Source organism: Sebastes fasciatus, chromosome 20, assembly GCF_043250625.1.
Source record: "Sebastes fasciatus isolate fSebFas1 chromosome 20, fSebFas1.pri, whole genome shotgun sequence".
In the NCBI taxonomy this organism is placed as follows: domain Eukaryota; kingdom Metazoa; phylum Chordata; class Actinopteri; order Perciformes; family Sebastidae; genus Sebastes; species Sebastes fasciatus.
In genome coordinates, this window is record NC_133814.1 from 7747832 (window position 1) to 7761736 (window position 13905).

The following is a 13905-nucleotide window of genomic DNA, read 5'->3' on the forward strand; positions in this document are numbered from 1 at the left end:
GTCTGGGAGGAGACACAAAAGGGATAGATGTGGAGAACGCGCAATCAAATGTTTCATTTTGTGGTTAAATCAACTTTGAACTCAAGTCCTGGTCCACTGTTTCCCTTGAGGTGTAATGCTGGATCCGCGTGGCGGTTAAACAGAGATCAAACAGCTGGTCCTACCAACAACAATTTGTTTGCGTATCCAAAGCCTTCCTCCTCTGAGCCATAGAGCTCCATTGTTGTCCAAAATGTATTAAAAAACGCATCAGTGAGCCACACTGTTGCACTTTATGACATGTTCCTTCATTACCATGAACACACTGACTGCCATCAGCCTATCGGCAAATTAGATGACATTCGCCGATGGCAGTGGCCGATGTTTATCTGTTGTGCCGGTTGTGTTGGTTATTTGCGGTCGGTTTCAGACAACAGTAACCAGCTGCTGATTTAGAGGAGAAGCCTTTCAGAGTCGGCCGTGTGGGAGTATTACACGGTCTCGGAGAAAAGATCAGTGACAAAAACTTTATGTTATATCGGTCCCCAGATGCATTACTAAGTTATGTACGGAAAAACTATTTTTGATCCTGATGTATTGTTGGTGCAACCAACTGCACAGCAATTCTTCAGCATAGCGTTATTACTATTAACCGGTTTGTTTAAAGTAGAAGTTTGGAGACATGTTGCAACTTCTTCCGGTTACTCTGTTGCCGCCTGCGTGGGATGCAGGTTGTTTTTCGTGGGGCGTGGTGATGAGAGCCTATACTCTGGATGACGTATTGCCGGTCTGAAAAAAACGACAGAGTCTGCATAGAGAGGAGGTCGGGGTGGATGGATGGATCGAACAAACACATGACTTTCACAAGAGGCCGCTGTTCGCGTCCTGTGTGAAACCAAAAGTCAACTTATTGACTTATTTTACCTTACTTTTGTTGCCTAACTTACATACTTAACTAACGGCAAATTACGTAAGTAACAAGCCTACTTATTTTAACCCCTCTTTTCCTACCAAGTGACAAACCTAACAAAGTAGTTTCGTTGCCTAAAACCTAAAGTTGTTTTGTTTCAGTTTCACGACGACTGAAGCAGTAGAATGGTAACCACTAATAACGCCCGTTCAATCTGACGATAACATACAAAATTAGTTCCTCAACACCCAAGATAAAGTTCCTGTGTGTTTTTTTCCCAACTGCTGGGTAAAGTGAAGGAAGATAGCCCCGAAGCGAGCTCCAACTTTGGCCCCTGGAGGCAAAAGCAAGTCTCTCCTGTGCTTCACGACCACGGTCTGGAAGCTGAAGCAGGAATGGTTAGCAGTCAGAATAAAAAAGGCAAACAACGCAGCAAAACAAAATGAGCCGCAGTAACCAAAATGTGTAATTGATATTTGGTCTGACGACTTTATAAAGAATCAGTTGGAAGTATGTAATGTTATAGTTCTTTAGTGCGCTCGTATCAATGCAAAGTGAAACCAAAACTAAACAGCTCAAATCTCCATCCATCCATCCATCCATTTTCTTCCGCTTATCCAGGGCTGGGTCACGGAGGGGCAGCAGGCTTAGCAGGGAATACTAGGTCAAGTCATAGTCAAGTCAGCACACTGACAGCTGTTGTTGCCTATTGGGCTTGAGTTTACCATGTTATGATTTGAGCATGTTTTTTATGCTAAATGCAGTACCTGTGAGGGTTTCTGGACAATATTTGTCATTGTTTTGTGTTGTTAATTGATTTCCAATAATAAATATATACATACATTTGTATTAAGGAGCATATTTGCCTACTCCCATGTTGATAAAAGTAATAAATACTTGACAAATCTCCCTTTAAAAGGTACATTTTGAACAGATAAACTATTTGAAGCGATTGACAGCCCTAGTGTGGCTCCAGTTTGATATCATTGGGAATGTTTGGATTGTATAGTAGTACTGCTTTTGATGCAGTTTATTTTTGCAAACTCAGTGTGTGCATCCTGTCCAATTTTCAAATTCTACACAAAGGAGGCTCTGAGGTCAAAAAAAGCAATTTGACTTCAAAAAGTTGGGATGGAAAGTGATAGAATAAGGTCACAAGTTGGAATATTGTTCTGTACTTTTCTGAAGAAGTACACTTCCCTCGGTGCCCCCTTTAGTAGTAGAAGTAGATGCTGGATTTGGACAATTTTCTGACGCATCCACGGTTGATTTTTTATAGAGCATAATCAATCTGAGTAATTACCTTTCTCATTTTGTTTATGCTCCCAAAAGGAAGCGACTGCATGAAAACAACCATCTGTCTTCGACCAGCTGCTTGTCGTCGCATGGTATGTGGTCAAGACATCTTTTCCGTTTTGATGGGGGGGTTGTGTTTGAACTACAAGTAAATGGATGATAGCAAAAGACATTTTGCAATTACAGCGTTCAACTTGGATTTCAACTGAAACATCAGGGCACACCAAGAGCAATGTTTTGAGGCCATCTGGGCCACTGTGCCCCAATCGGGCCTTTTTCTATCCTTTCTCCTCTCTTTCTTCTGTCCCCCTGTTTGAGCGGTTTGTAATTGAGATTCAGACTCACAGATGGATATGCCATGGATGCTGGCTCCGACTTGGCTGATACACGTCCAGCTATCTGTGGAGCCGGAGACATGAGAAGAATCCCTCAGCTTCAAGGCCCCTGCATCGCCGAGGCAATTAGAGCAATCTCCCGCCTCGAGAAGTGAGAACGGGCCTCAGTCAGATGACGGTAATTGCAGTTTTCATACATGGGGCCCGCTCCCTTTTGTAATGCTGCGACAACCTCGCCGGTTCAGCCAACCCAAACTTGTGTCTAATTAATTTGAATCGTCAATTTGCATAATTGAATATTTGCATATTGTAATGCGTTCTCCCGCCTTTCGCGACCGACACCGGCTTGTATTTGCAGACGTATGCTTGTCAGGCCATTGACTCTTTATGTGTACAGCAGCAAATGTTTGTACATGACAGGAGTTTGAATGTGACCCTGTCACACTCGCAAAGCCAGAAGGTAGTCCAGATCCAAGAGCCGTGTTTGAACAAAACTTGAAAGTCACAAAAAAGTTTCAGAAGAAATGATGGTCAATAGGACGTTATATATAAACACGTTGGATAACAAAGGGAACCTTAATGTGATAGATGGTCAATAAAACATAAGAGAGCGATGAGAAATGTCCATCACAGTATCCCAGAGCACATGGTGATGTCATCAAATGTCTCGTTTTGTCCGATAAACAGTCCAAAACCGAAAATATTAAATTTACTATAATGTAAGACCAAGAACAACGAATTCAAACAACTAATAAATGAATCCAAATAATAGTTTATAATAGTGATCGTACAACTTGGGAAACTCAAAACTCGGAAAGTAAGACATGATAATGTCATGATAATTATATTGTACGATACATGGAAATGACCTCGATAATTTTATGTTATCGACTTATCGTATGATATGTGGACATGACCTTGATCATTTTCACATTACCGACTTATTGTACGATATACAAGGACATGACCTAGATCATTTTTACGTTAACAACTTATCATACGATATATGTACAGCACATGATCTCGATAATTTTTACGTTATGGACTTATCGTATGTGGACATGATTTTTATATTAAAGACTTATTGTACGATATATGGACAAGGCCTCGATAATTCCTACATTATCGATTTTTTATACAATATATGTACATGATCTCGATCATTTTTATGTTATGGACTTAATGTATGTGGAGACGATTTTTACATTATAAACTTATCGTACGTTATATGGACAAGGCCTCGATCATTTTTTACGTTATCGACTTATCGTACGATATATGGACATTACCTTGATCATTTTTATGTTATCGATTGATCGTACGATATACGACCATGACCTCGATCATTTTTACGTTATTGACTGATTGTACAATAAATAGATATGACCTCAATCATTTTTATGATATTTACTTATCGTACAGTATGTGGACATGACCTCGATCGTTTTTACATTATCGACTTATCGTACAATATATGTACATGATCTCGATCATTTTTACGTTATGGACTCGTCATATGTGGATATGACCTTGATCAGTTTTTTACGGGACAGTTTTAAAGGGACATGACTTTGACTTATCGGACGATATATGGACATGATTTCTATCATTTTTAAGTTATCGAATTATCATACAATATACAGACATGACCTCTATACTTTTTATGTTATTGAACTTACGATATATAGACATGACCTTGATCATTTTTACATTGTCGACTTATCGTACAATATACGGACATGACCTCGATAACTTTTACGTTATCAACTTATCATAAGATATAAGGACATGATCTTGATCATTTTTACGCTATCAACTTATCGTACGATATATGGACATGACGTCAATCATTTTTGCTGACCTTGATATTGCCCGTTGTGTTTACATACGTGTTTGTTCAAATTAAAAATGTCACCAACATTTTAGACAACAAGGGGCCAGAATAAACAGCAGGTTTTCCCCTGCATTGCGCAGACTTTGCACATTTCTATTAGCAGAGCCAGAGTCCAATTTATTTACTGTTTTGGTTGTGTGTCTTTTTTTTATTTAGGTTTTATTTATTTAGAATATATATATTTTTTTTTTCCACATTCCAATTTCAAAGTCTGAATATCCGTAAGAATTAAAAGTCCATTGCTTTTTGAAAGGGTGTACGTGCATTATGATGCTATTATATTTTCATGACATCAATGGCATAAAATGGTCTTAAAATGACAATATCTTTTATCGCAATTATTTCTGGGGCAATATAGCATCCAAAAAAAGTAGTTATTGACATGATTGCTGCCCTTCAACAGCTGAAATGGATTTAAATAGATTAAATTATTGTGACACAACTTTTCATCCATCTCACCATATTGCTTGTGACAATGAGTAGTTGTGAAACCCCCACTAGACACACAGGTTACAGTGTAACTGCTGCAGTGAATCCTAGCCAAAACAGTATTATCAATGGGGTCCAGGAGCACATGTATGGATCCCCTTCAGCAACATTCGCAGTGAGCCAAACTGGAAAACACCCAACAAACACGAGCAGCAAAAAACTGCACCGGCCTCCACGCGGTGATACCACACACCTGCTATATCAAACCCAGGATATTAAAAGCCACGTGCAGAAAAAGAGCTTTGGCGACCGCTTGGCTGGCTATCTGACTGATATCTGATTGGTTGGCCGCGGCCGGCCAGCTGGGCAAAACCTGAGAATGTGGTTATTCCCTCCGGAGTGAACGTGCAGCTGCCATCCAAGAGCCTGCTGTTTGTTGTTCTACCTAACACTCTCTGTAATTAGGCAGATTCAGAGCTGCCAGTAGCAGACACACACACACACACACATCCACATCAACCTGCGATGCTTGTCAGATTTCCTCATCCGGTTGATCGGGACAACAGGAACATGTTTTTCAAAGAACAGTAGAAGAAGAAACGAGACCCCCCTGCGGTGTTCAGAAGGGGTCGCAGCATTTTTTGGAGCTTGTTAAGCGACCAAAAATATCATTAAAACGCTTAGAAAATCGCAACTTTTGCTGAACTCGGAATTCCATTCATCGAGACATCATCACTAAATCATCTTTTTTTTTTTTTATAGAACACGCCACCTTGCACCGCGACGCTTCTCTGCACGCACCTGACTTCAAAGCGCGAGAACAAAAGCAGGAGGGAGCCCCAGCGTCCCCAAATGTGAGGTAACGCCGCCACCGACTCCGCCGGCGCTAATAGATTCCCTGTGCATTTAGTTTTGAAAAAATAAAAGCACGATAAAAGACATCTTATCCTGTTGCATAAGCGCCCCGTTCATAAATGTGCAAGGGAACACTTCACGGAGGGAGAGCGAGGACTCCGAAATCACTTTTTTTTTTCTCCCCCTGCTAAGTGATTAAATTCATTAAAATCTCTTCAAGTAATTGCAGCTCATCTATGGCAGAGTAAATATTCAATTAATAGTGCTCTTTTTACATAACTATGATTCCTTCAGTCCGTGGCGCACAGCCTTGCATGTCTCCCCGTCATTAATTAAAATTTCTCTTTGGAGGTCAATTAAATTCCCTTTAACTATTCATTAGCCACAATACAGGGCGGCGCTGGAAATCTATTAAAAGAGGAGCTCATCATGCGTGTGTGTTGTAAGAGAGTTTTTGGGGGGTTGGGAGGGGTTCTCTTTGCTTTCCTCCCGGGCAAAAAATGGGCTTAAGCTCTCTCCGTGTCGAGGTGGCGGGCTGAGCCGCGGCGAGCCGAGGCGGGAGCTCTTTACCGGTCTCCGTGGCGTGTTTGGCCAAGGCTGACTGGCTGCCAAACAGCCAGAGACAGAGCGGGGATGAATCAGCGCTGACAAGGTGAAGCCAGCTTCGTGTTCACGGGCTGACAGCTCAGGTGCTCAGAGAGATGGAGACACAACAGATTACATTTAGGCCACTGCCGGCAGAGAGAGAGAGAGAGAGAGAGAGAGAGAGAGAGAGAGAGAGAGAGAGAGAGAGAGAGAGAGAGGAGGGGAGGGAATAGAGGGGGAGATAACACCAGAGAGGAGGGAAAGAGTCCAAAATGGCTTTTGGACTCCGGGAAACTTTTTCTCAGAGATAAACGGAGAAAGTTGGACTTATGTGTGGGTGTTAATGTGCGTTGTCAATGTGTGGTGGTATAAGCCGCCCAAAAAATTTGATGATTTGGAGATTGGGGTGAAGGGTTGGATGGGTTAGGGAACGGTAAGAGGAACGTTCTGCCGCTGGTAATGTGTTTAACTGAGAGAACGCGATATACTCGCTGTGTGAATAATGACTTTTGGTCTATCAGGAGCAAAGGTGGAAGTAGCAAAGTAGACATTGTTAGAGAGCCTCGAGAAGTCAGGGTTGGGTATGCATGGATCCAACTTCCTTTCTCGGCACACTGATTCCGAGTTAAAATCAGGATATCTGTCAATACCGAGTAGCGATCCAATACCAGTGCTCTCATCTTCCCAAATTTTAAATCTGTATACCTAACTGCGTGAAACTCATTGGCAAACTTTTCTTGTATGTGTTATAGGGCTCATTTCAAAAAGACAAGGACAAACAATGTAGTTAATTGTGTTGTTGTGTAGAATTTGTTGAATATCCCTCAACTACAAGGACACTTGGTATCTTCTATCAGTCTTGGTATCTCTTTAGCGATGTCGTGCCGATCCTCGCCCTGCTTGGTTACCTGACGCGCCACCCAAGCAGCCCGGGAAGAGCGCCGGTCGTTGATCCCAACTTTCATAGCGGCCAAACGACGGGACTGCAACTTCCGTGTCCGTCACGTGATGCCATTGGGCCCAAAAACTTTTTCCCATAGACTTACATTGGAAAAGAGACATCTGTAACTCAGCGGATAACTTTTTTGGGGGTAAATTCCCCAGTACTAACACTCTAATAGCCCTAAATCGCACTAATAGCGGTGGGTCCGTTAATACAGTATATGAGCAGCCTGCCCAAGGAAAGTCTATTTGTAAGAAACACTGCTTATGTTTCTAATCGCATTAAGATTATGGCTACATTTAATTTTTGTTTCACAAAACTAATATTTTTGTTAGGTTATGTAAGTACTGAAACGGTCTTGTCATTGAGTAAGTAGTTGTACGCTATAACAACTAAAAAGGCTTTTGAAGCAGTTATTTAAAAAAAAAAGAAAAAAAAAAAAAGAATATTTCTCATCTGAAAGGCGGTAATATTAAAAGTTGTTTCATAAATTCGTCTTAATTGAATTTGTGCTCATTCAAAGACAGTGTAATAAAATGCTGAATGACTTTAAAACAGCTAAGTTATTGTTTTATAATGAATGGATTTGTTTCCCTGGCACAAAAAGGGAATATATAACAGCAAAAACAAAATATATAAAACCATCTGTATCGGCTATCGGCCAGATTGTTATTTTAAACATCAGTATCGGTCCAGAATTTTGCAATCGGTTCATCCGTAGTATAAACGGCTCATTCTAAGTCCAAAATGGCGACTGTTGTCAAAAAAACACTGGAGTTTCGTCTCGTTCAGATTCAAACCAGGGATGTTGCGGTTAAATGACTGTTGGTACAAGACAAGATGTAGACTGTGTTCTACCATATTAAAGTCCCTCACTTTGTTGGCTCAATCATCTATCTCAACCCCCCTCCTTTTAAAGCATTTTGCGACAGTATAACAACATCACGCTACTTCTTTTGTTATTTAGAGATTGCTATCTCGACCGCAAGAAGTCACTCGTCGAGACAGAAAACGTCATCGTGGTTCGTTTTTAGGTGTTTGAGCGAACGACTGAAGCCTGTAAGGACACTCTCAAGGTGGCGTATCTCTTACGGATCTTTTCTGGAGCGATGACATTGAGAATATAATGTTTGAGATGCCTACTCCTCTCCCAACTCCCCTCTGATTCATCCTAATAGCAGTGAAAGCGTGCCAATGTGAGTGATGTCCTCACTCCGGACACACTGCAGGGTAGCTGCTCTCAGAGCGGAGTCCTTGAGGCAGCAGCTGGGGAGCCCTTTGCAGAAAGAGGGAATTGTTAAAATCTAATTTTCATTTCAAGTAGAGACGAGGAAAAAAGTACGAGTGACCATTCTAATCACTGTTTTCCCTACTAATTCTGTTATACTAATGATAAAACTCCTCCCCAAGGACCACAATTTGATCACACGCCATTGGACTATTTTTGGAACTTCTATATAGCAGTGTACCATAGCGTGGTAAACTGCATTGCGTCCTATATTATGCTGTATCGCCGCCCCAAGGCTAACCCTGTACTGACTGCTGGCACGTAAACATAAACTAATCAGAACATTAATCTCGCCCGTGCAACCGTGCACTTTTTGAAAGCAGCCCATCTGTGAAGGCTTCCCAATTAGCCGCCGTCATATGGCACAGGATGGAGCAGAACGCCGATACACACCGTCCTTGGCGCACCACTGTACGGGTGGGGAAAATAATAAACAGTATGCGTTAGACTAATCCGCCGTTAGGCTGCGGGATTTTCATCTGCAAAGCCCTGAAGATAAAGTCGAGGCTTTCCTTGAACCAACCATTGTGCATCTCTGAATAGGTTTTTGTGTTTTATCTCCAGCAGAGTGTTTGGTCGGACAAATAGCTCACGTCGGGCCGCCAAAACAAACAGCAGTCGGGAGCATCGATCAGGGATGCACACGGTATCAAACCACAATAGCAGCGAAAACAACAGCAACACAATGGAGACTATAGCGAGGAGTCAACAAAAGCCTCCGCATCCATCAATCCGACGGAGAAACAGCGTGTTTGTGTGTGTCTTTACCTTGCGTCCTCCTGTGTTCAGCTTTATGGGCGTGAGGAAGGGGTCAAAGATCATGTGGCTGGTCTCGATGTTAACTGGCGACTGCCTCTTCCCCACCGAGCACAGGTTCCAGGCTGAGTTGACCAGCCCCCAGAACGACGGCACTGCAACACAAAAAAGACATGTTCAAAAATAGGTTGAGAGCGTCTGCGGCGACGAGATAGAGGCGCGTTCCTCCGAGAGGTCGCCGGGCAGAGTTTGTGCTTCAGTATCTTTTTTTTATTTTTAATTCAGACCTTGCCAGACTCACAGCAGGAGAAATGTAATTAGCAGAACTCGACTGATGTGGGGGCTTCTGAAAGCCGGTAGAAATACTCCGGGCTTGGACCTATACAGGTTGACACTAAATTAATTTTTTTTTAATGTTTTAATGTAATCTTTTTTCAAATTCTAAAATTGACATGGATTTCTTACATTCTTTGTGTATCATTATTATTATCCTCATCATCATACTTCATTTTTGATATAAATGTATTGTTTTGAAACTTCTAATAGCAGAATATCTTAATTGCATGGCTCAAACCTGGTGCAAGGGGTGTAGTAAATACATAAATCAGTATGCAGACACACATGCACAGTATAGGCAATACACATACATGGCATACATACAGTACGTGCTAATTGTAAGTGAAAGAAATGCAGATAAATATATTAATAAAAAAAGTACTTAAAGCAGCATTGGGTAGAAATTGGAGCAAATATGATTTAAAAAAGTTATTTTTATAAAAACAGTCACTATATCGAGACAGGTAATCTGAAAAGAAAATCATGTTCCTCTGTGTCCTTCGGTGCTCCTAATGGCATCTGCAAGATTTCACACAACTTGTCAGAAGTGATCTGGAGCCTTGCCATCTCTGAGCAGCTGTCAATCACTCACAAACTCCGATCAGGCGGTCAAAACTAGGCAGCGCTGATCAAATATGAATCAATATTCTGTTATTGTAATGCCTATTTCTCGACTCAAATGTTTTCAGAAACATCTTGTAGTGTACTGTTTAGCTGTAAAATGAGAACGTTTGTGACCAAGCAGCAGGGTCTGAAATTAACTTTATAAGTATTTTTTTTGATCTTCCACTTTTGAAATCTCTGCACTAAATGAAGGAATGAAATTTGAGATGTGTTGTCATTCAATGTTCAATTTATTTGACATAAAAAAACATTATATGCATGGTAAATTACAGTGTTTAAATTACACCATATCTCCCGGGGGAGCCCCCTATTTTTGGGGGCTGGGAGGTACTGTACACAATACTGTACTGTATTATGTTATTGTCATCTATAGCGATTTTTGGCATAAAAACACAATTCGAATGATTATTATTATTTAAATATTTGCTTTGATTAAAAAAATCTTGGCAAACTGCTTAGAGCTAGTGTTAGGAAGTTAAACAGGTCATAATTCTCTCTCTATTATATATTTTATATTGCTGTGAAAACATCTCCAAAAAAACAACTGGATTTATTCAAGTTTCTCGCCAAACACATAATTTTACGAGATAACATTTGAACACATCATGATAACGTTGTAATTTGATACGGCGTGCATATGCGTCATTGTGCATGCGTAACTGTGGGAAAGAATCAATAAGAGGAATCGATAGTCACGGAGGCATGAGATGCCAGGTAATTGGACAACTGCGGTTCTCTAATCCCATCTCCAGCGTTTTCCCTGCCTGCCAAAGTGGCAGGTGTCCTGATGATTTTACTGGGTGCTAATTTCAGACCCTGCCCGACAGCCATGTCGAGATCAGTTAAGGAAATACCAAGCACCGCCCACCAGCCGGAGCAAATCTCCAAATTTCTTCTTCATGTTGCCGGTGTTATTCCGAAGTCAACGGCAATGGCTTGGCGTGGCCTCACCTGTGTAATATTATGTTGATGACATTGTCATATTGATTACTAATGCGATATAAGCTGGATTTGGCGCCGTGATGCCGTCGGCACAGGTTGCCAAATTTGGCTACTTTTTAAATTTTCCAGAACGAGTCATAATGACGAATGCCAGTTTGACCGGTTGGCATAAAATCTAACTGGTGTAAGCTCGTACACTGGACCGGACCGGCAACACCAGAAATCAACCCAACTCTATGTCCACCTGAGTGGACGTGGTTATTTATTTTCCACGCCTAAAGAGGAATTAAAAACAGTTAATTTATGCATGAAATGGTTTGAAAAATATTGCAGGAATTGTGACAACAACAAAATGAAAAAGCTCTTTATCAATCCTGCAGAAGGACTCAGTCACCTTGGATACTTGGCAGCGTTCATTCTTCACCTATATTTAGGAACCACCAATCATTTAATTTTGAACATTATAGGCTCCAATGTGCCCTTATCCATCCATCTTGAAGATACAGCAGCTAGTCCTAGACTGCCGGGGTGAGAATCACGACGCTTAGTGGGCGAAACTGATCCGCAGTGACTTTTAACAATTTGGTCAAAACCTCCCTCTGAACAGAGGAAGTATTAGAGAAGTGGAATGAGCCTATAATCAGCTAACACATAGAAGACTGAGAGGACAGGATGGCACAGTGAGAGGATGTCAGCACTGTGGGTGTGATGGGCATCTCAGCCAGTCATTCTCTTATGTAAGACTTGGCCAGCGGGGACCAAGAATTCCATCTCTTCAACAGGGTGGGAGGCGAAGGCTTATCGCCACTACAATATCTGCCAGAGGCCTAAAGCTGTATTTTTCCCATTTGGGGAACACGGTATTACACGGAGATGAGTCACTGGAATTGTGTCTCCACTGAGATTTTTTTGCCGGAAAATTTTGAAGAGAAAAAAATGCAAATTCGTGATGAATCAGTGGGAAGCAGACACGGCAGCGTGAATTCGGAGCTGAACCTCGGCAAGTCAACAAGTCCTACATTTACAGTGGTTTGCGGTGCTCACAGACACGCTCTGGGGAGAAAGCACTACATCACTGTTCAGATAAAAGCACGGAGTCAAGAGAAACATCCATCACCCTTTCCACCATGAACACGGTGTCAGCTGGGGGTGTGTGTGCAGATTTCACGCTGTTTCCCACGATTAATAAATATCAGCAGAAAGAATTGGTCTAAAGTAACTCAGCAAAACACAAGTGATCGAGCTGCTACCTTAAAGCTGCACCGCTAAATATCTTATATTCACATCAGGACAACTAATTCATCGAGATTAATCTTCAAAGGGAGATTTGCAAAGTATTTAATACTCTTATTAACGTGGAAGTGGACACATGTATGTATATATTTATTATTGGAAATATATTAAAACAAAAAAATTACAAATATTGTCCAGAAACCCTCACAGGTACTGCATTTAGCATTAAAAAAAATAATTTCACCTATGTATCGCGATTTTATTTTCACGATTTTGATGGCGATTTTTTCATGCCAGAATCAATTTATTTGTTTCATTTGAGTCTATGCGGAGGTAGAAGGAAGTCCTGTTCCGAATCTGTCAAACGGCTGGCAGCGAGCCAAAACCAGAACGTCGAAAACGGCGGAGGGTCGGCGTGGATACGACCTGCACCCTCACATTTTAAATCTAGAGTGATAAACTCTACACATACAGTATGTAAGTATGGAAACACTTTGGGTTTCACACATTGTCAGGAAAAGCAGAGCTGGACATCACGGCTAAAGCTGCATGCTAACTCCGTCATGGACGGGAAATTTTATCGTATCTCGGTAATGTGCGATCAAGCCATCTGTCACTCTCATCTCCGTGGTCAAATGGGCCGACGCTACAACTGTAGAGCACCCATATACTGACATTTATGTTAAATGCATTCAAACGGCCCCGATGGAGCTGACAATGGATGTATAAAGAGAACGCAGCTGACGGGAGAGCTAGAGAAGGACTTGGCGGTAAGAGGAAGTATACACGTGCGACTACATCCGGTTTTCAAAATAAGGTGTTAAAAAAGGGAACTGTATATACAAAATACATAAATGGAAATAAGATTGATTGGATTATATTCACCAGAAATATAACAAATTATATGTCCCCTTATATGTCCCTCAGAAAATACAACTCATTTGTGAGGGAAATGTCTTTTTTTGGGTTTCTGGAAAAAAAAATTTAATAAATAATGCCTGACAATGACTGATATATTTGACTTCAGGACATCTCTGACTACGTACATGCTGAATATCAAACTTTTTTACACTATTATTTTAGATATTTTTCAAAGTAAAAGTCACTAGAAGTGTATGATTCAACTTTTTCCTATGGTCTAGTGTTAAAAAAGTTAACAAAAATTTTAATAAATCCTAATATTGAATTACAATACTCGTAGAATCGCAATACTTTAAAATCGCAATACATATCGAAGTATCGTGATAGAAATTGAATCGGGAGAGATGTGAATCGTCCCAGCCCTACTAACCTGGGTGTCTGTTTCCAACCTTTCTGATCGTCCGAGTGCTGTTGTGTGGACTTCCATTAAGGGATTTCTCTGCGTTTCTAGATTCAGCACTTGGTGAATACAATGCTAGTATTACCAATAGGAATGATGATTTACGTTACACAATGACACCTAAGTTGTAATAAACCAGAATAACCATTGAAGCCACTTAAAGCAACACAGAATAGATA

General features: G+C 41.0%; 1 protein-coding gene across 4 annotated transcripts in view; it reads right to left on the minus strand.

Moving 5' to 3' along the window:
• The window catches only part of ca10a (carbonic anhydrase Xa), a 381374-nt gene that overhangs the window by 140271 nt on the left and 227198 nt on the right, over positions 1–13905 (minus strand). For all 4 annotated transcript variants that reach the window (XM_074620663.1, XM_074620662.1, XM_074620664.1 and 1 more), the window contains one exon: positions 9283–9425. In XM_074620663.1, the coding sequence (XP_074476764.1) occupies positions 9283–9425 (143 nt within the window). The remainder of the gene's footprint in view (positions 1–9282; positions 9426–13905) is intronic.